The 27,833-nt window shown below is 42.6% G+C and overlaps 1 protein-coding gene across 1 annotated transcript in view; it reads left to right on the forward strand.

The window, feature by feature from the left end:
- LOC139761668 (uncharacterized) overlaps nt 1–5,351 on the forward strand; it is a 41,498-nt gene extending 36,147 nt beyond the window's left edge. The window contains exon 10 of the mRNA XM_071685992.1: nt 4,870–5,351. Within this exon, the coding sequence (XP_071542093.1) occupies nt 4,870–5,040 (171 nt within the window). The 3' untranslated portion in view covers nt 5,041–5,351. The remainder of the gene's footprint in view (nt 1–4,869) is intronic.
- Nucleotides 5,352–27,833: the final 22,482 nt, after the last annotated feature.

The raw sequence follows: 27,833 nt of genomic DNA on the forward strand, positions 1-27,833 counted from the left end.
GATGGATGTTGCTACTGTGTTGCATGTAGTGTTGCATGATTGATGTTGCTACAGTGTTGCATGTAGTGTTGTATGATGGATGTTGCTACTGTGTTGCATGATGGATGTTGCATGTAGTGTTGCATGTAGTGTTGCATGTAGTGTTGCATGATGGATGTTGCTACTGTGTTGCATGTAGTGTTGCATGATGGATGTTGCGTGTAGTGTTGCATGATTGTTCCTACTGTGTTGCATGTAGCGTTGCATGATGGATGTTGCTATTGTGTTGCATGTAGTGTTGCATGTAGTGTTGCATGATTGATGTTGCTACAGTGTTGCATGTAGTGTTGCATGATGGATGTTGCTACTGTGTGCATGTAGTGTTGCATGATGGATGTTGCATGTAGTGTTGCATGTAGTGTTGCGTGTAGTGTTGCATGATTGTTCCTACTGTGTTGCATGTAGTGTTGCATGATGGATGTTGCTACTGTGTTGCATGTAGTGTTGCATGATGGATGTTGCGTGTAGTGTTGCATGATTGTTCCTACTTTGTTGCATGTAGTGTTGCATGATTGATGTTGCTACAGTGTTGCATGTAGTGTTGCATGATGGATGTTGCTACTGTGTTGCATGTAGTGTTGCATGATGGATGTTGCTATTGTGTTGCATGTAGTGTTGCATGATGGATGTTTCTACAGTGTTGCATGTAGTGTTGCATGATGGATGTTTCTACAGTGTTGCATGTAGTGTTGCATGATGGATGTTGCATGTAGTGTTGCATGATGGATGTTGCTACTGTGTTGCGTGTAGTGTTGCATGATGAATGTTGCTACTGTGTTGCATGTAGTGTTGCGTGATTGATGTTGCTACAGTGTTGCATGTAGTGTTGCATGATGGATGTTGCTACTGTGTTGCATGTAGTGTTGCATGATGGATGTTGCATGTAGTGTTGCATGATGGATGTTGCTACTGTGTTGCATGTAGTGTTGCATGATTGATGTTGCTACAGTGTTGCATGTAGTGTTGCATGATGGATGTTGCTACTGTGTGCATGTACTGTTGCATGATGGATGTTGCATGATTGATGTTGCTACTGTGTTGCATGTAGTGTTGCATGATTGATGTTGCTACAGTGTTGCATGTAGCGTTGCATGATGGATGTTGCATGTAGTGTTGCATGATTGATGTTGCTACTGTGTTGCATGTAGTGTTGCATGTAGTGTTGCGTGTAGTGTTGCATGATTGTTCCTATTGTGTTGCATGTAGTGTTGCATGATGGATGTTGCATGTAGTGTTGCATGTAGTGTTGCATGATGGATGTTGCATGTAGTGTTGCATGTAGTGTTGCATGATGGATGTTGCATGTAGTGTTGCATGTAGTGTTGCATGATGGATGTTGCATGTAGTGTTGCATGATGGATGTTGCATGTAGTGTTGCATGATGGATGTTGCATGTAGTGTTGCATGATGGATGTTGCATGTAGTGTTGCATGATGGATGTTGCTACTGTGTTGCATGTAGTGTTGCATGATGGATGTTGCTACTGTGTTGCATGTAGTGTTGCATGATGGATGTTGCCACTGTGTTGCATGTAGTGTTGCATGTAGTGTTGCGTGTAGTGTTGCATGATTGTTCCTACTGTGTTGCATGTAGTGTTGCATGATGGATGTTGCATGTAGTGTTGCATGTAGTGTTGCGTGTAGTGTTGCATGATTGTTCCTACTGTGTTGCATGTAGTGTTGCATGTAGTGTTGCATGATGGATGTTGCATGTAGTGTTGCATGATGGATGTTGCTACTGTGTTGCATGTAGTGTTGCATGATGGATGTTGCTACTGTGTTGATGTAGTTTGCATGCATGATGTTGCATGATGTGTTACATGTAGTGTTGCATGTGTGTTGCGTGTAGTGTTGCATGATTGTGTTCCTACTGTGTTGCATGAGTGTTGCATGTATGGTTGCATGATGGATGTTGCTATGTAGTGTTGCATGTAGTGTTGCATGATGGATGTTTGCATGAGTGTTGCATGTAGTGTTGCATGGATGGATGTTTGCATGTAGTGTTGCATGTAGTGTTGCATGTAGTGTTGCATATGGATGTTGCATGTAGTGTTGCATGTAGTGTTGCATGATGATGTTGCTATGTGTTAGTGTTGCATGATGATGTTGCTATGTAGTTGCATGTAGCGTTGAAATGATGGATGTTGCATGTAGTGTTGCATGATGATGTTGCAGTGTGTTGCATGTGTGTTGCATGAGTGTTGCTGTAGTGTTGCATGATTGATGTTGCTATAGTGTTGCATGTAGTGTTGCATGATGGATGTTGCTGATGTGTGCATGTAGTGTTGCATGATGGATTGTTGCATGTTACGTGTTGCATGTAGTGTTGCATGATTGATGTTGCATGTAGTGTTGCATTAGTGTTGCATGATGGATGTGCATGTAGTGTTGCATGATGGATGTTGCACGTGTGTTGCATGTATGGATGTTGCATGATGATTGTCATGATGATGTTTGCATGTAGTGTTGCATGATGGATGTTGCTACTGTGTTGCATGTAGTGTTGCATGATGGATGTTGCTATGTGTTGCATGTAGTGTTGCATGATGGATGTTGCCTATGTGTTGCATGTAGTGTTGCATGTAGTGTTGCGTGTAGTGTTGCATGATGTTCTGATGGATGTTGCATGTAGTGTTGCATGATGGATGTTGCATGTGTGTTGCATGTAGTGTTGCGTGTAGTGTTGCATGTTGTTCTACTGTGTTGCATGAGTGTTGCATGTAGTGTTGCATGATGGATGTTGCATGTAGTGTTGCATGATGGATGTTGCTATGTGTTGCATGTAGTGTTGCTGTGTTGCATGTAGTGTTGCATGTAGTGTTGCGTGTAGTGTTGCATGATTGTTCCTACTGTGTTGCATGTAGTGTTGCATGCAGTGTTGCATGATGGATGTTACATGTAGTGTTGCATGTAGTGTTGCGTGTAGTGTTGCATGATTGTTCCTACTGTGTTGCATGTAGTGTTGCATGTAGTGTTGCATGATGGATGTTGCATGTAGTGTTGCATGTAGTGTTGCATGATGGATGTTGCATGTAGTGTTGCATGTAGTGTTGCATGATGGATGTTGCATGTAGTGTTGCATGTAGTGTTGCATGTAGTGTTGCATATTGGATGTTGCATGTAGTGTTGCATGTAGTGTTGCATGATGGATGTTGCATGTAGTGTTGCATGATGGATGTTGCATGTAGTGTTGCATGTAGTGTTGCATGATGGATGTTGCATGTAGTGTTGCATGATGGATGTTGCATGTAGTGTTGCATGTAGTGTTGCATGATGGATGTTGCCACTGTGGTGTGTAGTTGGTGATGTGACTGCGAGGTTGTCTGCACATGAAGGACCCTCTTGTGCTGTGCTAGTGGAATGAAAGGTCGTGTAGGATGGGACTCAAGAGGAATGGAGAAAGATCTGTTCCTTGGGGGACTCCAATGTAGTGTTTAAGTGTTTTAGAAGTAAAGCCATTATGAGTGACTCAGCCATGGCGGTTGGCTGATGACATAGGCCAACCACAATTTGTCATTATTGTGGAGGGTAGTGTCAAGTGTCTTTTGTGTGAGGATGTCTGAGAATGTACTTAATGTTTTGTTGATGTCTATTGCTACTAGAACTGTGCGGGTGGAGACGGGTTGGGGGGACTGTAGGTGGCTGAACCCATCTGGGATTAGTTGTGCGAGGTCAGTGTGTTGTGTGATGTTGGAGTGTTTGTGTATGAAGCCTTGTTGTTTGGGTGAAAGTGGGATGTTTTGTTTGCATCTGTTGTGGATTACACTTTCATCGAGTTTGGATACTGAGGAGAGTGATATGAAACTGGAGGAGGAGAGGGAGTCGAGTGGTTTTAAAGGTTTCAGGATTGGTATTATGCTGGCAAGTTTCTAGATGTTAGGGATTTGTTGTGTGACCAGAAGTGATGGGCGATATCAGTAAGTGCTTGGAGTGCAAATGTGCCAAAGTGTTTAATGTGATAGTGCAGAATACTGTCACGGGCCTTAACTGGAAAATTCTTGGAGGCTTTAAGTGCATTGCTTGTATCAGGTGGAGTTGCTTCTGGATGAATTATGTAGAAATTTCTAATAAATTTCCCGTTTAGGTGTGAGGGTTTATGGCTGATTTATCAGCTCTGTCTCATGAGAATGTTTCTGTCTTCTTGTGGGGAAGGAATTTCACTGGAATGGGTCAGAAGTGCTTCATGAATGTGGGGTGGATTGATGGTGCAGTGAGCATGGACGTTCTTTTACGTGAGCTAGAGTTGGTTGCTGTGGGTCTTGTACTGAGTAAGGAGTGCCAGTTTTGAGTTTATCGTTCGGTAATTAGGTTAGTGATGGTGATAGTTAGAGTTTGGGGTTTCTTCTCTCACTTCTATTAATAACGAGTGGTTCTGTCAGGGTTGGTGTCTTTGCTTTATAAGGGAAGAAGTTTGGCTTGTAATTCTGGCTATGTTTATCTGGCACGCCCTTTTTGAATGAGAAATGAACATGTACTGTAAGACGTCTGGTCAGTGTGTTTTCCTGTAGTGTGAGCAGGTCTTGTTGGTTGTGTGGGTCAGGTGGGCTAGCAGTGCGTCGTGCTGGTAAGGAGAGGATGATTGTCTGGCGAGGTCAGCTGCTGGAGGTGGTGGATTGGGAGTCTCTTTGGCTGGTCGCGTAGGTTGAGGATATTGAAGAGATGCAGTTGGTACATGAGCAATTCACCTCCTCCATCATTCGTACACATACATTCAACCTAACAGAATTGTCTTCATTTCCTCCTATGTATAAAAATCCTTAGTTCGGCCCATTGAGAGGGTAAAAAACACACAGTGATGACCACAGCTGACACCTCTCCATCTTCACCATAGGTGCAAGACTCGCTGGAGTTGCTCTTGGCAACGATCCCGGAAGATCAGCAGAGCCTCACAATGGCCTTCCAGCAGCAGAGCGACTTCTTCGAAAAGCTGGAGAACTCGAGGGACACTACAGAGGAACTGCTACAACACCTGGTCCAGGAGAACTCCGAGAGCCAGTCGTAAGATCCTACCGGTAGCAGAATACTTGTTTGTTTTTGTTTTTGGCCTTGAAACGCTAGACAACTCCAGGGCCAGCAGTACTGCGCGTGCGTGTGCCACAAGACCTGGTTCTGGAGTGCACCAGAACCCTTCGTCCAAGAAGCTCCAGGACACGGTTAGTCACGTGATGGACCAGAGCATTGTGGGAGGGGCGACTCAGGGTTGAGGAAGGACTGTCATCAAGATGGTTCATGATCCATTACAGAAATTGTAAATAAAAGAAAGTGAAGGCGCTTCACAAGAATTAATAGACAACTTTATTAAACATTTCGAAAGTCAATTTCATTGATCCTGAAGTACATAAACACCTGGAAAATCAGTCTTCTCTCTGATCACCAGTATGGTTTCCGTATAGCGGCATCCACCGGTCATATTCTTTCCTATCTTACAAATGTCTGGTGATCATCCCTGAAAGATTTTGGAGAGTCATGTGTAGTTGACATATCTCAGTCTTTTGCCATGGTGTGGCATCGGGTTCTCATCTCCAGGCTCCCCTCTTTTGATTTCCCTCCCTCACTTTGCTCCTTCATATCTAGCTCCCTCTCTGGCCGATCTATCTCTGTGGTTGTTGATGGATCAGATTCCTCCATTTTTCTCCATCAACAGCGGTGTCCTTCAAGGTTCTGTTCTGTTCCCTACACTTTTATTTTTCAACAATTTCCTCTCCACAAATAATCCAGTGCACTCATACTCTGTGACCCAACACTGCATTCATCCACGTCCTTCAATTCGGCTCTTTCTCTCACTCGATCTGCATCTCGTCTTGACACAGCCTCCTCAATAAACTCTGAAGACAGGATATCTCAGTGGAGTAAATGAAATCTTGTTAAGTTTAATGCCTCCAAGATCCAGTTTCTACCCGTCTCCCTATCAAAAACTCCTTACAACTCTTGTCTCTCCTTTGACGATTTTGTAATTCCACCTCGACCCAAATGAATATATTGGGTATGATCGTAACATCCACTCTTTCTTGGAAACCCTACATAACAGGAATAGCTTAGTCTAAGAACCTGGTTTTCCTGTTTAGATGTCGAAACTTCTCCTCTGAACAGTTGCTCCATTTATACAAGGGACTGACTGATCCTTGTATGGAGTACTGCTTTCACATTTGGGGTGGTTTAACAGAGTTGAGTAGAAAGCGATCCAACTTATGAACTGTCCCAGGCTGACTTCCAAACTTGACCATTTTGAGATACGCCGCAATGTTGGTTCACTTTCCCTCTTCTATAGGTATTACTTTGGAATTTTGCACCCGAGAGCTGGCTGCTTGTGTGCCCCCACTACTAGCTAGAGCAGGTAATACTCGGCAAGCTATTGCGTCACGTGATTATAGTGGGGCCATCGGCAACTTAAGCGTGGGCCGTTTTGACAACTGCTTCTTTCTCTACACGTCGAAGCCTTGGAATGCTCTACCCTCTCATGTCTCTCCTAATAACTATTACCTGGCACATCTCAAAAGACAGGTCTTTAACTTCCTCCGAAATTTGTAAATACTTTCCCTTGTCTTTTATTTTCCCGTATCATTATTCTCTCCATATTTCAATTAAGGCTTGGCCTTGATGTGGACTTTAGTCCGCGACTGGAGCCTTCAGCATAAAAAAGAGAAAAAAAAAATGTATTTTTACGATAATTGTGAGTTGTTCTAACTGAACTGATAGAAGATAAATCAAACCTAACTTGTTATAGACGTTGTGCCACAGTGACAGCTACACCAAATGACAAGATGTAGTTGCACAAGAAATAACAGGTCTACCATCAAACGTACTTTGTAATATTAATGCCTCCACACTGCCTGCGATAGGGAACTCGTCTTCAACGAGGCTACAACATCGTCAGTAGAGAGCAAAACAGCATAGTTGAAGGCCTTCCTGCCACAAAGGAGCCCACATTACCCTGCTACTGTGTAAAGCCTTATCATAGGAGAATAAAGTTACTTAACTATCTATCACCTCCTGTAACATTTAGATACAGACACACAAAAGAATGTAATTTGTATCTTTTGTTTGTTATCTGGTCCTCACATCCTACTGACAGTGGCTAAACAACAGATTTTGTCTCGCTGTGATCCATATATGTGCCCCAGACAGGAATATGTGCAATTTAGTTCAAACTGCAACACATAACCATAACAGAATACAATTATAAATGTGCTGTGAACGTACCTCGTCCTTGCCAACTGGAGCAGATCAACTGGAAAGAACGTAGCCATGGACAACGTTGTGGTGGATAAACACACATCAAGCCTAGGGAAGTCCAGAGGATGGTTTAGGTTCACACACCTTCATTGCTCACTCTGACTAATCCATACTCCATATTCAGTGTGTCAGAGTGAAACATTCACGTCCATCCACTAGTGCCTCATGGTTTTCACTCTGTACATTGAGCTGACAAATCAGGTGTTACCATTTACACCAGTTTTACACTGCATTTACAACATTGCAAATCAGCCGCAAATGATTCATCTGAGTTCCTCATCTGAAATATCCCTTAACCATATATATATATATATATATATATATATATATATATATATATATATATATATATATATATATATATATATATATCTTTTCTTTTTCTTTCACTCTATTCGCCATTTCCCGCGTTAGCAAGGTAGCGTTAAGAACAGAGGACTGGGCCTCTGAGGGAATATCCTCACCTGGCCCCCTTCTCTGTTCCTTCTTTTGGGAAGAAAAAAAAAATGAGGGGAAGATTTCCAGCCCCCCGCTCCCTTCCCTTTTAGTCGCCTTCTACGACACTCAGGGAGTACGTGGGAAGTATTCTTTCTCCCCTTTCTCCTATATATATATATATATATATATATATATATATATACCATCCAAACCTGCTGCCTTGCCGGCTTTCATCTTCCGCAAAGCTTTTATTACCTCTTCTCTGTTTACCAAATCATTTTCCCTAACCCTCTCACTTTGCACACCACCTCGACCAAAAACCCTATATCTGGCACTCTATCATCAAACACATTCAACAAACCTTCAAAATACTCACTCCATTTCCTTCTCACATCACCACTACTTGTTATCACCTCCCCATTTGCGCCCTTCACTGAAGTTTCCATTTGCTCCCTTGTCTTACGCACTTTATTTACCTCCTTCCAGAACATCTTTTTATTCTCCCTAAAATTTAATGATACTCTCTCACCCCAACTCTCATTTGCCCTCTTTTTCACCTCTTGCACCTTTCTCTTGACCTCCTGTCTCTTTTATACATCTCCCACTCAATTGCATTTTTTCCCTGCAAAAATCCTCCAAATGCCTCTCTCTTCTCTTTCACTAATAATCTTACTTCTTCATCCCACCTCCCACTCTTCTCATGCCACAAGCATCTTTTGCGCAATCCATCACTGATTCCCTAAATACATCCCATTCCTCCCCCACTCCCCTTACTTCCATTGTTCTCACCTTTTTCCATAGTGTACTCAGTCTCTCCTGGTACTTCCTCACACAAGTCTCCTTCCCAAGCTCACTTACTCTCACCACCCTCTTCACCCCAACATTCACTCTTCTTTTCTGAAAACCCATACAAATCTTCACCTTAGCCTCCACAAGATAATGATCAGACATCCCTCCAGTTGCACCTCTCAGCACATTAACATCCAAAAGTCTCTCTTTCGCGCGCCTGTCAATTAACACGTAATCCAATAACGCTCTCTGGCCATCTCTCCTACTTACATACGTATACTTATGTATATCTCGCTTTTTAAACCAGGTATTCCCAATCACCGGTCCTTTTTCAGCACATAAATCTACAAGCTCTTCACCATTTCCATTTACAACACTGAACACCCCATGTATACCAATTATTCCCTCAACTGCCACATTACTCACCTTTGCATTCAAATCACCCATCACTATAACCCGGTCTCGTGCATCAAAACCACTAACACACTCATTCAGCTGCTCCCAAAACACTTGCCTCTCATGATCTTTCTTCTCATGCCCAGGTGCATATGCACCAATAATCACCCATCTCTCTCCATCAACTTTCAGTTTTACCCATATCAATCGAGAATTTACTTTCTTACATTCTATCACATACTCCCACAACTCCTGTCTCAGGAGTACTGCTACTCCTTCCCTTGCTCTTGTCCTCTCACTAACCCCTGACTTTACTCCCAAGACATTCCCAAACCACTCTTCCCCTTTACCCTTGAGCTTCGTTTCACTCAGAGCCAAAACATCCAGGTTCCTTTCCTCAAACATACTACCTATCTCTCCTTTTTTCACATCTTGGTTACATCCACACACATTTAGACACCCCAGTCTGAGACTTCGAGGAGGATGAGCACTCCCCGCGTGACTCCTTCTGTTTCCCATTTTAGAAAGTTAAAAAAATACAAGGAGGGGAGGATTTCTGACCCCCCGCTCCCGTCCCCTCTAGTCGCCTTCTACGACACGCGAGGAATGCGTGGGAAGTATTCTTTCACCCCTATCCCCAGGGATAATATATATATATATATATATATATATATATATATATATATATATATATATATATATATATATATACATACACACGCACATATACACACACACATATATATACATATGAAAAATGTAAGAAATAATTTAGAAAACTGAAACTTCTAGCTTGAAATGAAATGAAAAAATGAATGTCACATAATGGTTCAACCTCTGGCTATGGAAAAGGGAAATGTATAATTTATTTACACAAACGTCACTAGTAGTTCTCATCAATTTAACCAATGTATCAATAAGCTTCAATGTCTAAGCTACATTTTTTCCAATTTCACCATTTTCTTGTCAAAGCACCATGTATGAAAACTATCACTCCAGTAACACAACTATAAACATTTACTTCCCCTTTAAAAAAGTTCTGGGGAAGTCTGTCTCGATACACTGCGGGACACTCTACCACCTAGCAAGGTTTGTGTTGCAATGGTTCTTGATTCACAAACGTAGTAGCAGCACTGGTGGGCGGAAGAACATTCTCGTAACCACAGCGAGGATCACAGTCCGTGCAACTCCATTATGATCCATTGACATTGCAGTGGAATTTATTAAAAAAAGGGGTGACTGTATTATTGACTGGTTGGTAAGGTTATTCAATGTATGTATGACTCATGGTGAGGTGCCTGAGGATTGGCGGAATGCGTGCATAGTGCCATTGTACAAAGGCAAAGGGGAGGTATAAGTTTGTTGAGTATTCCTGGTAAATTATATGGGAGGGTATTGATTGAGAGGGTGAAGGCATGTACAGAGCATCAGATTGGGGAAGAGCAGTGTGGTTTCAGAAGTGGTAGAGGATGTGTGGATCAGGTGTTTGCTTTGAAGAATGTATGTGAGAAATACTTAGAAAAGCAAATGGATTTGTATGTAGCATTTATGGATCTGGAGAAGGCATATGATAGAGTTGATAGAGATGCTCTGTGGAAGGTATTAAGAATATATGGTGTGGGAGGCAAGTTGTTAGAAGCAGTGAAAAGTTTTTATCGAGGATGTAGGGCATGTGTACGTGTAGGAAGAGAGGAAAGTGATTGGTTCTCAGTGAATGTAGGTTTGCGGCAGGGGTGTGTGATGTCTCCATGGTTGTTTAATTTGTTTATGGATGGGGTTGTTAGGGAGGTGAATGCAAGAGATTTGGAAAGAGGGGCAAGTATGAAGTCTGTTGGGGATGAGAGAGCTTGGGAAGTGAGTCAGTTGTTGTTCGCTGATGATACAGCGCTGGTGGCTGATTCATGTGAGAAACTGCAGAAGCTGGTGACTGAGTTTGGTAAAGTGTGTGAAAGAAGAAAGTTAAGAGTAAATGTGAATAAGAGCAAGGTTATTAGGTACAGTAGGGTTGAGGGTCAAGTCAATTGGGAGGTAAGTTTGAATGGAGAAAAACTAGAGGAAATAAAGTGTTTTAGATATCTGGGAGTGGATCTGGCAGCGGATGGAACCATGGAAGCGGAAGTGGATCATAGGGTGGGGTAGGGACGAAAATTCTGGGAGCCTTGAAGAATGTGTGGAAGTCGAGAACATTATCTCGGAAAACAAAAATGGGTATGTTTGAAGGAATAGTGGTTCCAACAATGTTGTATGGTTGCGAGGCGTGGGCTATGGATAGAGTTGTGCGCAGGAGGATGGATGTGCTGGAAATGAGATGTTTGAGGACAATGTGTGGTGTGAGGTGGTTTGATCGAGTAAGTAACGTAAGGGTAAGAGAGATGTGTGGAAATAAAAAGAGCGTGGTTGAGAGAGCAGAAGAGGATGTTTTGAAATGGTTTGGGCACATGGAGAGAATGAGTGAAGAAAGATTAACCAAGAGGATATATGTGTCGGAGGTGGAGGGAACGAGAAGTGGGAGACCAAATTGGAGGTGGAAAGATGGAGTGAAAAAGATTTTGTGTGATCGGGGCCTGAACATGCAGGAGGGTGAAAGGAGGGCAAGGAATAGAGTGAATTGGATCGATGTGGTATACCGGGGTTGACGTGCTGTCAGTGGATTGAATCAGGGCATGTGAAGCGTCTGGGGTAAACCATGGAAAGCTGTGTAGGTATGTATATTTGGGTGTGTGGACGTATGTATATACATGTGCATGGGGGTGGGTTGGGCCATTTCTTTCGTCTGTTTCCTTGCGCTACCTCGCAAACGCGGGAGACAGCGACAAAGCAAAAAAAAAAAAAAAAAAAAAAAAAATATATATATATATATATATATATATATATATATATATATATATATATATATATATATTCTATTTTGCTTTGTCGCTGTCTCCCGCGTTTGCGAGGTAGCGCAAGGAAACAGACAAAAGAAATGGCCCAACCCACCCCCATACACATGTATATACATACACGTCCACACACGCAAATAAACATACCCATACATCTCAATGTACACATATATATACACACACAGACACCTACATATATACACATGCACACAATTCATACTGTATGCCTTTATTCATTACCATCGCCACCTCCCCACACATGGAATAACATCCCCCTCCACCCTCATGTGTGCGAGGTAGCGCTAGGAAAAGACAACAAAGGCCCCATTCGTTCACACTCAGTCTCTACCTGTCATGTAATAATGCCCGAAACCACAGCTCCCTTTCCACATCCAGGCCCCACACAACTTTCCATGGTTTACCCCAGACGCTTCACATGCCCTGATTCGATCCATTGACAGCACGTCGACCCCGGTGTACCACGTCGATCCAATTCACTCTATTCCTTGCCCGCCTTTCACCCTCCTGTATGTTCAGGCCCCGATCACTCAAAATCTTTTTCACTCCATCTTTCCACCTCCAATTTGGTCTCCCACTTCTCCTCGTTCCCTCCACCTCCGACACATATATCCTCTTGGTCAGTCTTTCTTCACTCATTCTCTCCATGTGCCCAAACCATTTCAAAACACCCTCTTCTGCTCTCTCAATCACGCTCTTTTTATTTCCACACATCTCTCTTACCCTTACATTACTTACTCGATCAAACCACCTCACACCACATACTGTCCTCAAACACCTCATTTCCAGTACATTCACCTTCCTGCGCACAACTCTATCCATAGCCCACGCCTCGCAACCATACAACATTGTTGGAACCACTATTCCTTCAAACATACCCATTTTTGCTTTCCGAGATAATGTTCTTGACTTCCACACATTCTTCAAGGCTCCCAGAATTTTCGCCCCCTCCCTCACCCTATGATTCACTTCTGCTTCCATGGTTCCATCCGCTGCCAAATCCACTCCCAGATATCTAAAACACTTCACTTCCTCCAGTTTTTCTCCATTCATACTTACCTCCCAATTGACTTGACCCTCAACCCCACTGTACCTAATAACCTTGCTCTTATTCACATTTACTCTCAACTTTCTTCTTTCACACACTTTACCAAACTCAGTCACCAGCTTCTGCAGTTTCTCACATGAATCAGCTACCAGTGCTGTATCATCAGCGAACAACAACTGACTCACTTCCCAAGCTCTCTTATCCACAACAGACTGCATTCTTGCCCCTCTTTCCAAATCTCTTGCATTCACCTACCTAACAACCCCATCCATAAACAAATTAAACAACCAAGGAGACATCACATACCCCTGCCACAAACCTACATTCACTGAGAACCAATCACTTTCCTCTCTTCCTACACGTACACATGCCTTACATCCTCGATAAAAACTTTTCACTGCTTCTAACAACTTGCCTCCCACACCATATATTCTCAATACCTTCCACAGAGCATCTCTATCAACTCTATCATATGCCTTCTCCAGATCCATAAATGCTACATACAAATCCATTTGTTTTTCTAAGTATTTCTAACATACACTCCTCAAAGCAAACACCTGATCCACACATCCTCTACCACTTCTGAAACCACACTGCTCTTCCCCAATCTGATTCTCTGTACATGCCTTCACCCTCTCAATCAATACCCTCCCATATAATTTCCCAGGAATACTCAACAAACTGATACCTCTGTAATTTGAGCACTCACCTTAGTCCCCTTTGCCTTTGTACAATGGCACTATGCAAGCATTCCGCCAATCCTCAGGCACCTCACCATGAGTCACACATACATCAAATAACCTTACCAACCAGTCACCAATACAGTCACCCCCTTTTTTAATAAATTCCACTGCAATACCATCCAAACCTGCTGCCTTGCCGGCTTTCATCTTCCGCAAAGCTTTTACTACCTCTTCTCTGTTTACCCAAATCATTTTCCCTAACCCTCTCACTTTGCACACCACCTCGACCAAAAACCCTATATCTGGCACTCTATCATCAAACACATTCAACAAACCTTCAAAATACTCACTCCATTTCCTTCTCACATCACCACTACTTGTTATCACCTCCCCATTTGCGCCCTTCACTGAAGTTTCCATTTGCTCCCTTGTCTTACGCACTTTATTTACCTCCTTCCAGAACATCTTTTTATTCTCCCTAAAATTTAATGATACTCTCTCACCCCAACTCTCATTTGCCCTCTTTTTCACCTCTTGCACCTTTCTCTTGACCTCCTGTCTCTTTTATACATCTCCCACTCAATTGCATTTTTTCCCTGCAAAAATCCTCCAAATGCCTCTCTCTTCTCTTTCACTAATAATCTTACTTCTTCATCCCACCTCCCACTCTTCTCATGCCACAAGCATCTTTTGCGCAATCCATCACTGATTCCCTAAATACATCCCATTCCTCCCCCACTCCCCTTACTTCCATTGTTCTCACCTTTTTCCATAGTGTACTCAGTCTCTCCTGGTACTTCCTCACACAAGTCTCCTTCCCAAGCTCACTTACTCTCACCACCCTCTTCACCCCAACATTCACTCTTCTTTTCTGAAAACCCATACAAATCTTCACCTTAGCCTCCACAAGATAATGATCAGACATCCCTCCAGTTGCACCTCTCAGCACATTAACATCCAAAAGTCTCTCTTTCGCGCGCCTGTCAATTAACACGTAATCCAATAACGCTCTCTGGCCATCTCTCCTACTTACATACGTATACTTATGTATATCTCGCTTTTTAAACCAGGTATTCCCAATCACCGGTCCTTTTTCAGCACATAAATCTACAAGCTCTTCACCATTTCCATTTACAACACTGAACACCCCATGTATACCAATTATTCCCTCAACTGCCACATTACTCACCTTTGCATTCAAATCACCCATCACTATAACCCGGTCTCGTGCATCAAAACCACTAACACACTCATTCAGCTGCTCCCAAAACACTTGCCTCTCATGATCTTTCTTCTCATGCCCAGGTGCATATGCACCAATAATCACCCATCTCTCTCCATCAACTTTCAGTTTTACCCATATCAATCGAGAATTTACTTTCTTACATTCTATCACATACTCCCACAACTCCTGTCTCAGGAGTACTGCTACTCCTTCCCTTGCTCTTGTCCTCTCACTAACCCCTGACTTTACTCCCAAGACATTCCCAAACCACTCTTCCCCTTTACCCTTGAGCTTCGTTTCACTCAGAGCCAAAACATCCAGGTTCCTTTCCTCAAACATACTACCTATCTCTCCTTTTTTCACATCTTGGTTACATCCACACACATTTAGACACCCCAGTCTGAGACTTCGAGGAGGATGAGCACTCCCCGCGTGACTCCTTCTGTTTCCCATTTTAGAAAGTTAAAAAAATACAAGGAGGGGAGGATTTCTGACCCCCCGCTCCCGTCCCCTCTAGTCGCCTTCTACGACACGCGAGGAATGCGTGGGAAGTATTCTTTCACCCCTATCCCCAGGGATAATATATATATATATATATATATATATATATATATATATATATATATATATATATATATATATATACATACACACGCACATATACACACACACATATATATACATATGAAAAATGTAAGAAATAATTTAGAAAACTGAAACTTCTAGCTTGAAATGAAATGAAAAAATGAATGTCACATAATGGTTCAACCTCTGGCTATGGAAAAGGGAAATGTATAATTTATTTACACAAACGTCACTAGTAGTTCTCATCAATTTAACCAATGTATCAATAAGCTTCAATGTCTAAGCTACATTTTTTCCAATTTCACCATTTTCTTGTCAAAGCACCATGTATGAAAACTATCACTCCAGTAACACAACTATAAACATTTACTTCCCCTTTAAAAAAGTTCTGGGGAAGTCTGTCTCGATACACTGCGGGACACTCTACCACCTAGCAAGGTTTGTGTTGCAATGGTTCTTGATTCACAAACGTAGTAGCAGCACTGGTGGGCGGAAGAACATTCTCGTAACCACAGCGAGGATCACAGTCCGTGCAACTCCATTATGATCCATTGACATTGCAGTGGAATTTATTAAAAAAAGGGGTGACTGTATTATTGACTGGTTGGTAAGGTTATTCAATGTATGTATGACTCATGGTGAGGTGCCTGAGGATTGGCGGAATGCGTGCATAGTGCCATTGTACAAAGGCAAAGGGGAGGTATAAGTTTGTTGAGTATTCCTGGTAAATTATATGGGAGGGTATTGATTGAGAGGGTGAAGGCATGTACAGAGCATCAGATTGGGGAAGAGCAGTGTGGTTTCAGAAGTGGTAGAGGATGTGTGGATCAGGTGTTTGCTTTGAAGAATGTATGTGAGAAATACTTAGAAAAGCAAATGGATTTGTATGTAGCATTTATGGATCTGGAGAAGGCATATGATAGAGTTGATAGAGATGCTCTGTGGAAGGTATTAAGAATATATGGTGTGGGAGGCAAGTTGTTAGAAGCAGTGAAAAGTTTTTATCGAGGATGTAGGGCATGTGTACGTGTAGGAAGAGAGGAAAGTGATTGGTTCTCAGTGAATGTAGGTTTGCGGCAGGGGTGTGTGATGTCTCCATGGTTGTTTAATTTGTTTATGGATGGGGTTGTTAGGGAGGTGAATGCAAGAGATTTGGAAAGAGGGGCAAGTATGAAGTCTGTTGGGGATGAGAGAGCTTGGGAAGTGAGTCAGTTGTTGTTCGCTGATGATACAGCGCTGGTGGCTGATTCATGTGAGAAACTGCAGAAGCTGGTGACTGAGTTTGGTAAAGTGTGTGAAAGAAGAAAGTTAAGAGTAAATGTGAATAAGAGCAAGGTTATTAGGTACAGTAGGGTTGAGGGTCAAGTCAATTGGGAGGTAAGTTTGAATGGAGAAAAACTAGAGGAAATAAAGTGTTTTAGATATCTGGGAGTGGATCTGGCAGCGGATGGAACCATGGAAGCGGAAGTGGATCATAGGGTGGGGTAGGGACGAAAATTCTGGGAGCCTTGAAGAATGTGTGGAAGTCGAGAACATTATCTCGGAAAACAAAAATGGGTATGTTTGAAGGAATAGTGGTTCCAACAATGTTGTATGGTTGCGAGGCGTGGGCTATGGATAGAGTTGTGCGCAGGAGGATGGATGTGCTGGAAATGAGATGTTTGAGGACAATGTGTGGTGTGAGGTGGTTTGATCGAGTAAGTAACGTAAGGGTAAGAGAGATGTGTGGAAATAAAAAGAGCGTGGTTGAGAGAGCAGAAGAGGATGTTTTGAAATGGTTTGGGCACATGGAGAGAATGAGTGAAGAAAGATTAACCAAGAGGATATATGTGTCGGAGGTGGAGGGAACGAGAAGTGGGAGACCAAATTGGAGGTGGAAAGATGGAGTGAAAAAGATTTTGTGTGATCGGGGCCTGAACATGCAGGAGGGTGAAAGGAGGGCAAGGAATAGAGTGAATTGGATCGATGTGGTATACCGGGGTTGACGTGCTGTCAGTGGATTGAATCAGGGCATGTGAAGCGTCTGGGGTAAACCATGGAAAGCTGTGTAGGTATGTATATTTGGGTGTGTGGACGTATGTATATACATGTGCATGGGGGTGGGTTGGGCCATTTCTTTCGTCTGTTTCCTTGCGCTACCTCGCAAACGCGGGAGACAGCGACAAAGCAAAAAAAAAAAAAAAAAAAAAAAATATATATATATATATATATATATATATATATATATATATATATATATATATATATATATTCTATTTTGCTTTGTCGCTGTCTCCCGCGTTTGCGAGGTAGCGCAAGGAAACAGACAAAAGAAATGGCCCAACCCACCCCCATACACATGTATATACATACACGTCCACACACGCAAATAAACATACCCATACATCTCAATGTACACATATATATACACACACAGACACCTACATATATACACATGCACACAATTCATACTGTATGCCTTTATTCATTACCATCGCCACCTCCCCACACATGGAATAACATCCCCCTCCCCCCTCATGTGTGCGAGGTAGCGCTAGGAAAAGACAACAAAGGCCCCATTCGTTCACACTCAGTCTCTACCTGTCATGTAATAATGCCCGAAACCACAGCTCCCTTTCCACATCCAGGCCCCACACAACTTTCCATGGTTTACCCCAGACGCTTCACATGCCCTGATTCGATCCATTGACAGCACGTCGACCCCGGTGTACCACGTCGATCCAATTCACTCTATTCCTTGCCCGCCTTTCACCCTCCTGTATGTTCAGGCCCCGATCACTCAAAATCTTTTTCACTCCATCTTTCCACCTCCAATTTGGTCTCCCACTTCTCCTCGTTCCCTCCACCTCCGACACATATATCCTCTTGGTCAGTCTTTCTTCACTCATTCTCTCCATGTGCCCAAACCATTTCAAAACACCCTCTTCTGCTCTCTCAATCACGCTCTTTTTATTTCCACACATCTCTCTTACCCTTACATTACTTACTCGATCAAACCACCTCACACCACATACTGTCCTCAAACACCTCATTTCCAGTACATTCACCTTCCTGCGCACAACTCTATCCATAGCCCACGCCTCGCAACCATACAACATTGTTGGAACCACTATTCCTTCAAACATACCCATTTTTGCTTTCCGAGATAATGTTCTTGACTTCCACACATTCTTCAAGGCTCCCAGAATTTTCGCCCCCTCCCTCACCCTATGATTCACTTCTGCTTCCATGGTTCCATCCGCTGCCAAATCCACTCCCAGATATCTAAAACACTTCACTTCCTCCAGTTTTTCTCCATTCATACTTACCTCCCAATTGACTTGACCCTCAACCCCACTGTACCTAATAACCTTGCTCTTATTCACATTTACTCTCAACTTTCTTCTTTCACACACTTTACCAAACTCAGTCACCAGCTTCTGCAGTTTCTCACATGAATCAGCTACCAGTGCTGTATCATCAGCGAACAACAACTGACTCACTTCCCAAGCTCTCTTATCCACAACAGACTGCATTCTTGCCCCTCTTTCCAAATCTCTTGCATTCACCTACCTAACAACCCCATCCATAAACAAATTAAACAACCAAGGAGACATCACATACCCCTGCCACAAACCTACATTCACTGAGAACCAATCACTTTCCTCTCTTCCTACACGTACACATGCCTTACATCCTCGATAAAAACTTTTCACTGCTTCTAACAACTTGCCTCCCACACCATATATTCTCAATACCTTCCACAGAGCATCTCTATCAACTCTATCATATGCCTTCTCCAGATCCATAAATGCTACATACAAATCCATTTGTTTTTCTAAGTATTTCTAACATACACTCCTCAAAGCAAACACCTGATCCACACATCCTCTACCACTTCTGAAACCACACTGCTCTTCCCCAATCTGATTCTCTGTACATGCCTTCACCCTCTCAATCAATACCCTCCCATATAATTTCCCAGGAATACTCAACAAACTGAAACCTCTGTAATTTGAGCACTCACCTTAGTCCCCTTTGCCTTTGTACAATGGCACTATGCAAGCATTCCGCCAATCCTCAGGCACCTCACCATGAGTCACACATACATCAAATAACCTTACCAACCAGTCACCAATACAGTCACCCCCTTTTTTAATAAATTCCACTGCAATACCATGCAAACCCACTGCCTTGCCGGCTTTCATCTTCCGCAAAGCTTTTACTACCTCTTTTCTGTTTACCCAATCATTTTCCCTAACCCTCTCACTTTGCACACCACCTCGACCAAAACACCCTATATGCTACTCTATCATCAAACACATTCAAGAAACCTTCAAAATACTCACTTCACCTCCTTCTCACATCACCACTACTTGTTATCACCTCCCCATTAGCCCCCTTCACTGAAGTTCCCATTTGTTCCCTTGTCTTATGCACTTTATTTACCTCCTTCCAAGACATCTTTTTATTTCCCTAAAATTTAATGGTACTCTCTCACCCCAACTCTCATTTGCCCTCTTTTTTACCTCTTGCACCTTTCTCTTGACCTCCTGCCTCTTTCTTTTATACATCTCCCACTCATTTGCTTTATTTCCCTGCAAAAATCGTCCAAATGCCTCTCTCTTCTCTTTCACTAATAATCTTACTTCTTCATCCCACCACTCACTACCCTTTCTGATCGGCCCACCTCCCACGCTTCTCATGCCACAAGCATCTTTTGCGCAAGCCATCACTGCTTCCCTAAATGCATCCCATTCCTCCCCACTCCCCTTACCTCCTTTGTTCTCACCTTTTTCCATTCTGTACTCAGTCTCTCCTGGTACTTCCTCACAGAAGTCTCTTTCCCAAGCTCACTTACTCTCACCACTCTCTTCACCCCAATATTCTCTCTTCTTTTCTGAAAACTTCTACAAATCTTCACCTTTGCCTCCACAAGATAATGATCAAACATCCCTCCAGTTGCACCTCTCAGCACATTAACATCCAAAAGTCTCTCTTTTGCGCGCCTATCAATTAACATGTAACCCAATAACGCTCTCTGGCCATCTCTCCTACTTACATATGTATACTTATGTGTATCTCTCTTTTTAAACCAGGTATTCCCAATCACTAGTCCTTTTTCAGCACATAAATCTACAAGCTCTTCACCATTTCCATTTACAACACTGAACACCCCATGTATACCAATTATTCCCTCAACTGCCACATTACTCACCTTTGCATTCAAATCACCCATCACTCTAACCCGGTCTCGTGCATCAAAACCACTAACACACTCATTCAGCTGCACCCAAAACACTTGCCTCTCATGATGTTTCTTCTCATGCCCAGGTGCATATGCACCAATAATCACCCATCTCTCTCCATCAACTTTCAGTTTTCATATACATATCAGTTTACATATACATATCAACATATACATATATACACATGTACATATTCATACCTGATTGCCTTTTTCCATTCCTGGTGCTACCCCACCCCACAGGAAACGGCATCACCACTCCCTGCTTCAGCGAGGTAGCACCAGGAAAACAAACACAAAAGGCCACATTTGTTCACACGCAGTCTCTAGCTGTCATGTATAATGCACCGAAACCACAGCTCCCTTTCCACATCCAAGTCCCACAAAACTTTCCATGGTTTTCCCCAGACGCTTCACATGCCCTGGTTCAATCCATTGATAGCACGTCAATCCCAGTATAACACATTCTCATTCAGTCTATTCCTTGCACGCCTCTCACCCTCCTGTATGTTTAGGCCCTGATCGCTCAAAATCTTTTTCATTTGATTCTACCACCTCCAATTTGGTCTTCTTGTTCCCTTCACCTCTGACACATACACCATTTTTGTCAATCTTTTCTCACTCATTCTCTCCATATGTCCAAACCATTTCAACACACCCTCTTCTGCTATCTCAACCACACTCTTTACATTTACCACACATCTCTCTTACCCTTTCATCACTTACTCGATCAAACCACCTCACACACATATTGTCCTCAAACAATTCATTCCCAACACATCCACTCTCCATACAACCCTATCTATAATCCATATCTTGCAACCATATAACATTGTTGGAACTACAATTCCTTAAAACATACCCTTTTTTGATCTCCGAGATAATGTTCTCTCCTTCCACATATTGTTCATCGCTCCCAGAACCTTCGCTTCTTCCCCACCCTGTGACTCACTTTTGCTTCCATGATAACATTCACTGCTAAGTCCACTCCCAGATACCTAAAACACTTGACTTCCTCCAATTTTTCTCCATTCAAACTTACATCCCAATTAACTTGTCCCTGAACTCTATTGAACCTTCCACACATTTCTCCAAACCCAGTCACCAACTTTTGCTGTTTCTCACTTGAATTGGTCACCAGTGCTGTATCATCGGCAAACAACTACTGACTCACTTCTCAGACCCTCTCATCCCCAATATACTGCATACTCACCCCCTCTCCAAAATTCTTGCATTTACCTCTCTAACCACCTCATCCATAAACAAATTAAACAACCATGGAGACATCACACACCCCTGCCGCAGACCAAACTTCACTGGAAACCAGTCACTCTCATCTCTTCCTACTTGTATACATGCCTTCCATCCTTGACAAGATCTTTTCAATGCTTCTAGCAGCTTACCTCCCACACAATATACTCTTAAGACCTTCCATAACACATCTCTGTCAACCCTATCATTACCATCTCCAGATCCATAAATGTCACATACAAATCCATCTGATTAAATATTTCTTTCACACATTCTTCAAACACCTGATCCACACATCCTATACCACTTCTGAAACCACACTGCTCCTTCCCAGTCTGATGCTTTGAACATGACTTCACCCTCTCAGTCAATACCTTCCCATATAATTTTCCATGCATATTGAACAAACATATGCCTCTGTAGTTTAAACACTCACCTTTATCTCCTTTACGTTTATACAGTGGCACTATACATGCATTCCTCCAATCCTCAAGCACTTCACCATGATCCATTCATACATTGAACATCTTGCCAACCAATCAAAAACAGTCAACACCTCTTGATGAATTCAACTACAATACCATCCAATCCCAGCAAGGTGGGATACACACATACACATGTACACATATTCATACTTGCTTGCCTTCAATCCATTCCCAGCACCACCCTGCCCTACAGGAAACAGCATCGCTGCCCCCCTCTTCAGTGAGGTAGCACCAGGAAAACAGACCTAAGAGGCCACATTCGTTCACACGCAGTCTCTAGCTGTCATGCGTAACGCACCGAAACTACAGCTCCCTATCTACAGCCAGGTCCCACAGACCTCATAGTTTACCACAGACGCTTCACATGCCCTGGTTCAGTCCACTGACAGAACATCGACCCCAGTATACCACATCATTCCAATTTACTCTATTCCTTGCACACCTTCCACCTTCCAGTATATTCTGGCCCCAATTGCTCAAAATCTTTTTCATCCCATCCTTCCACCTCCAATTTAGTCTCCTGCTTCTTCTTGTTCCCTCCACCTCTGGCCCATATATCCTCTTTTGTCAACCTTTCCTCACTCATTCTTTCCATATGTCCAAACCAGTTCAACAAACCCTCTTCTGCTCTCTCAACCACACTCTCTACATGTCCACACGTCTCTCTTACCCATTCATTACTTACTCCTTCAAACCACCTCATACCATAAATTGTCCTCAAACATTTCACTTCTAACACATCCACCCTCCTCCGTACAATCCTATCTATAGCCCATGCCTTGCAACCATATAATACTATTGGGACTACTATTCCTTCAAACATACCCATTTTTGCTTTCTGAGATAACGTTCTCTCTTTCCACACATTCTTCATTGCTCCCAGAATGTTTACCCCTCCTTCACCCTCTGACTTACTTCCACTTCCATGGTTCAATTTGCTGCTAAGTTCACTCCCAGATACCTAAAACACTCTACATCCTCCAATTTTCATCCACTCAAATTTACATCCCAATTAACTCGTCCCTCAACCCTGCTGAACCTAATAACCTTACTCTTATTTACATTTACTCTCAATTATCTCCTTTCACACACTTTCCCAAATTCAGTTTTCTCCTCTCACCCACTTCTCTCAATTCAGTCATCAATTTCTGCAGTTTCTCACTTAAATCAGCCACCAGTGATGTATCATTGGCAAACAATTGACTCACTTCCCAGGCCCTCTCATCCCCAACAGACTGCATACTCACCCCTCTCTCCAAAACTCTTACATTTACCTCCCTAACAACCCCATCCATAAACAAATTAAACAACCATGGGGACATCACACACCCCTGTCGCAGACCGACCCTCACTGGGAACCAGTCACTCTCCTATCTTCCTACTCGTACACATGCCTTACCTCCTTGATAAAACCTTCTCATTGCTTCTAGCATCTTACATCCCACCCCATATACTCTTAAGACCTTCCAAAAAGCATCTCTATCAAACCCAACATATGCGTTCTCCAGATCCATAGATGTAATTTTCCAGGCATACTAAACAAACTTATGCCTTTATGTATACATGAAAGAGGCAGGAGGTCAAGAGAAAGGTGCAAGAGGTGAAAAAGAGGGCAAATGAGAGTTGAGGTGAGAGAGTATCATCAAATTTTAGGGAGAATAAAAATGTTTTGGAAGGAGGTAACTAAAGTGCGTAAGACAAGGGAACAAATGGTAACATCAGTGAAGGGGGCTAATGGGGAGGTGATAACAAGTAGTGATGATGTAAGGAGATGGAGTGAGTATTTTGAAGGTTTGTTGAATGTGTTTGATGATAAAGTGGCAGATATAGGGTGTTATGGTCGAGTTGGTGTGCAAAGTAAAAGGGTTAGGGAGAATGATTTGGTAAACAGAGAAGAGGTAGTAAAAGCTTTGCAGAAGATGAAAGCCAGCAAGGCAGCAGGTTTGGAGGGTATTGCAGTGGAAGTAATCAAAAAAGGGGGTGACTGTGTTGTTGGCTGGTTGGTAAGGTTATTCAATGTATGTATGACTCATGGTGAGGTGCCTGAGGATTGGCGGAATGCTTGCATAGTGCATTGTACAAAGGCAAAGGGGATGAAGGTGTGTTCAAATCACAGAGGTATAAGTTTGTTGAGTATTCCTGGGAAGTTATATGGGAGGGTGTTGATTGAGAGGGTGAAAGCATGTATAGAGCTTCAAGTTGGGTAAGAGCAGTGTGGTTTCAGAAGTGGTAGAGGATGTGTGGATCAGGTGTTTGCTTTGAAGAATGTATGTGAGACATACTTAGAAAAGCAAATGGATTTGTATGTAGCATTTATGGATGTGGAGAAGGCATATGATAGAGTTGACAGAGATGCTTTGTGGAAGGTATTAAGAATATATGGTGGGGGAGGCAAGTTGCTAGAAGGAGAGAGAAGTTTTTATCGAGGATGTAAGGCATGTGTACGAGTAGGAAGAGAGGAAAGTGATTGGTTCTCAGTGAATGTCGGTTTGCGGCAGGGGTGTGTTAATTCTCCATGGTTGTTTAATTTGTTTATGGATGGGGTTGTTAGGGAAGGGAATGCAAGAGTTTTAGAGAGAGGTGCAAGTATGCAGTCTGTTGTGGATGAGAGAGCTTGGGAAGTGAATCAGTTGTTGTTCACTGATGATACAGCGCTGGTGGCTGATTCAGATGAGAAACTTCAGAAGCTGGTGACTGAGTCTGGTAAAGTGTGTGAAAGAAGAAAGCTGAGAGTAAATGTGAATAAGAGCACAGTTATAAGGTACTGTAAGGTTGAGGGGACAAGTCAATTGGGAGGTAAGTTTGAATGGAGAAAAACTGGAGGAAGTGAAGTGTTTTAGATATCTGGGAGTGGATTTGACAGCAGATGGAACCATGGAAGCGGAAGTGAGTCACAGGGTGGGGGAGGTGGTGAAAGTTCTGGGAGCATAGAAAAATGTGTGGAAGGTGTAAACTTTATCTCGGAAAGCAAAAATGGGTATGTTTGAAGGAATAGTGGTTCCAACAATGTTATGTACTTGTGAGGCATGGGCTATAGATAGAATTGTGTGGAGGAGGGTGGATGTGTTGGAAAAGAGATGTTTGAGGACAATATGTGGTGTGAGGTGGTTTGATCGAGTAAGTAATGAAAGGGTAAGAGAGATGTGTGGTAATAAAGAGTGTGGTTGAGAGAGCAGAAGAGGGTGCTTTGAAATGGTTTGGTCACATGGAGAGAATGAATGAGGAAAGATTGACAAAGAGGATATATGTGTCAGAGGTGGAGGGAATGAGGAGATGTGGGAGACCAAATTGGAGGTGAAAAAGATTTTGAGCGATTGGGGCCTGAACATGCAGGAGGGTGAAAGGCGTGCAAGGAATAGAGTGAATTGGAACGATGTGGTATACCGGGGTCAACGTGCTGTCAATAGATTGAACCAGGGCATGTGAAGCGTCTGGGGTAAACCATGGAAAGTTTTGTGGGGCCTGGATGTGGAAAGGGAGCTGTGGTTTCAGTGCATTATACATGACGGCTAGAGACTGAGTGTGAACGAATGTGACCTTTGTTGTCTTTTCTTAGCGCTACCTTGCGTGCATGCTCGGGGAGGGGGCTGTCATTTCATGTGTGGCGAGGTGGCGATGGGAATGAATAAAGGCAGCAAGTATGAATTATGTACATATATGTATATGTCTGTGTATGTATATATATGTGTATGTATATATATGTATACATTGGAATGTATAGGTATGTATATGTGCGTGTGTGGACGTGTATGTATATACATGTGTATGTGGGTGGGCTGGGCCATTCTTTCGTCTGTTTCCTTGCGCTACCTCGCTAATGCGGGAAACAGCGACAAAGTATAATAACTGAATAATAAATCTTTTACCTCAAACTTTCTATTCCAAAAGTCCTTTCTATGGGATTCTACAGGCTCAGGAAGCCAGTCATATACAGGGGTAAGGGCCACATGTCAAAAAGAATGTGTCTTTGTGGACTGATCACAGAGCACTAGAGGAGTATGTATTTAGTTTCTTCAGCGATTTATTATTTTCAGTTACAACTCAGCCATGATGGAACTTGAGATATTACTAAATGGGGCTTGTAATGTTGGAGTGAAGGGCAGTGTCCAGAACATGGATGGGAGTGTGACACATGCATGTCTCGGCAGGGAAGTTTCAGAGGAGTACATATCTTGTGAGGTGGCATTTATAAATGGGCTGGAAAGGGCAGTTGCTCAATGTTTGTTGGCTTAATTCGATGTGTATGTGTTCTCTCACTGTTGTGCTTATTGGGGGAAGGGGAACAGTGAGTACACTATAGGTTTGCAGAATGTGAGGCAGGTGCCAATTTTTTGAGATTTGGTGATTGAATCTGGAGTATTTTCGCTGAGAGTGGTCTAGTGCTGTTGCAAGGCATAGTTTAGGTGAGATCATATGGAAAGCATTTTTGTTATACCATGCTGCTGTTAAATATTCATGGCTGTTATGTGACCAGTGATTGATCTAACCGTTTTGTATTTCATTGTGGACTGCTTTATCATATCTGCTTTTGACAGGATGGATGACCAGTCAGGTGATGCTTAGTTTACAGTGCAGTGGATTAATTGTTTGTAGAGGACACCAAGGAATTCTTTTTCTTATCCAAATCAGTAACAAATCTGAGGATATTTAGTTTGTTGCTTCTGTATTAATGTTTGTGGTATGGAGTGAATGTCATGTGTGTGTGATCTGTGATGCCTAGTCTGGCTGGAGTTTGTTGAGAGGAACTGATCTTCCCTTCAAGGAGATGGGAGAGTGCAGGTTGAATCCCTGTCTGTCTGGGGCTAAAATGGAAACTGAAGACTTTTGTGGAGATGCAGACACTTTTGTGGAAATGCAGACACTGCTTTGGGTAAAGCACTATTCCAAATCTGTGATGTAATGTTGCATTTTTATCACTGCTGTGATGTGATAGCAAGGTTGTCTGCACATGGAAGGATTTTCACACCACAGGCTTCAGGAGGTGACAGAAAGTCACATACAAACAGCCTGAAGAGGGCTCGGTAAAGGTCTTCTCAGAGAACACCATTTTAAACCTTGTGGTGAAACCTTTGGCATCTAGCTATGAAGCTGGCCAGCTATATTTTGTCATTGTTATGGACTGGTGGTATCAAGTATCCTTTGTGTGAGCATATGATTTGCGATAGTGTCAAATGCTTTTTTGATGTCTATTGCCACTAATAAAGTGTGGAAGGGTGTTGTAGGATGTGTTGTGTGAGGTCTACATGTACTGTGGAGGTGGAGTGATTGGTCTAAAGTCATGCTGTGCAAGTGAATATGGGATGTTTTGCTTCATTCTGCTATGGTTCAGTTTTACAAAGGGTTTGGATACTGACAACAGAAATGATAGAGGGCAGTAAGAGTAGGGTTTTAGGACTGGTATTATAACAGACATTCCTTGTGTAACCAGAAATGGATGAATATATCTGTAAGTCCTTGGATTGAAATGGGTTCAAAGTGTTTTATGTGGAAGTTTGATAAGTTGGAAGAGCCAACTGCAGATGACCTCATCTTCAC

Source organism: Panulirus ornatus, chromosome 41, assembly GCF_036320965.1.
Source record: "Panulirus ornatus isolate Po-2019 chromosome 41, ASM3632096v1, whole genome shotgun sequence".
NCBI classification, from domain to species: domain Eukaryota; kingdom Metazoa; phylum Arthropoda; class Malacostraca; order Decapoda; family Palinuridae; genus Panulirus; species Panulirus ornatus.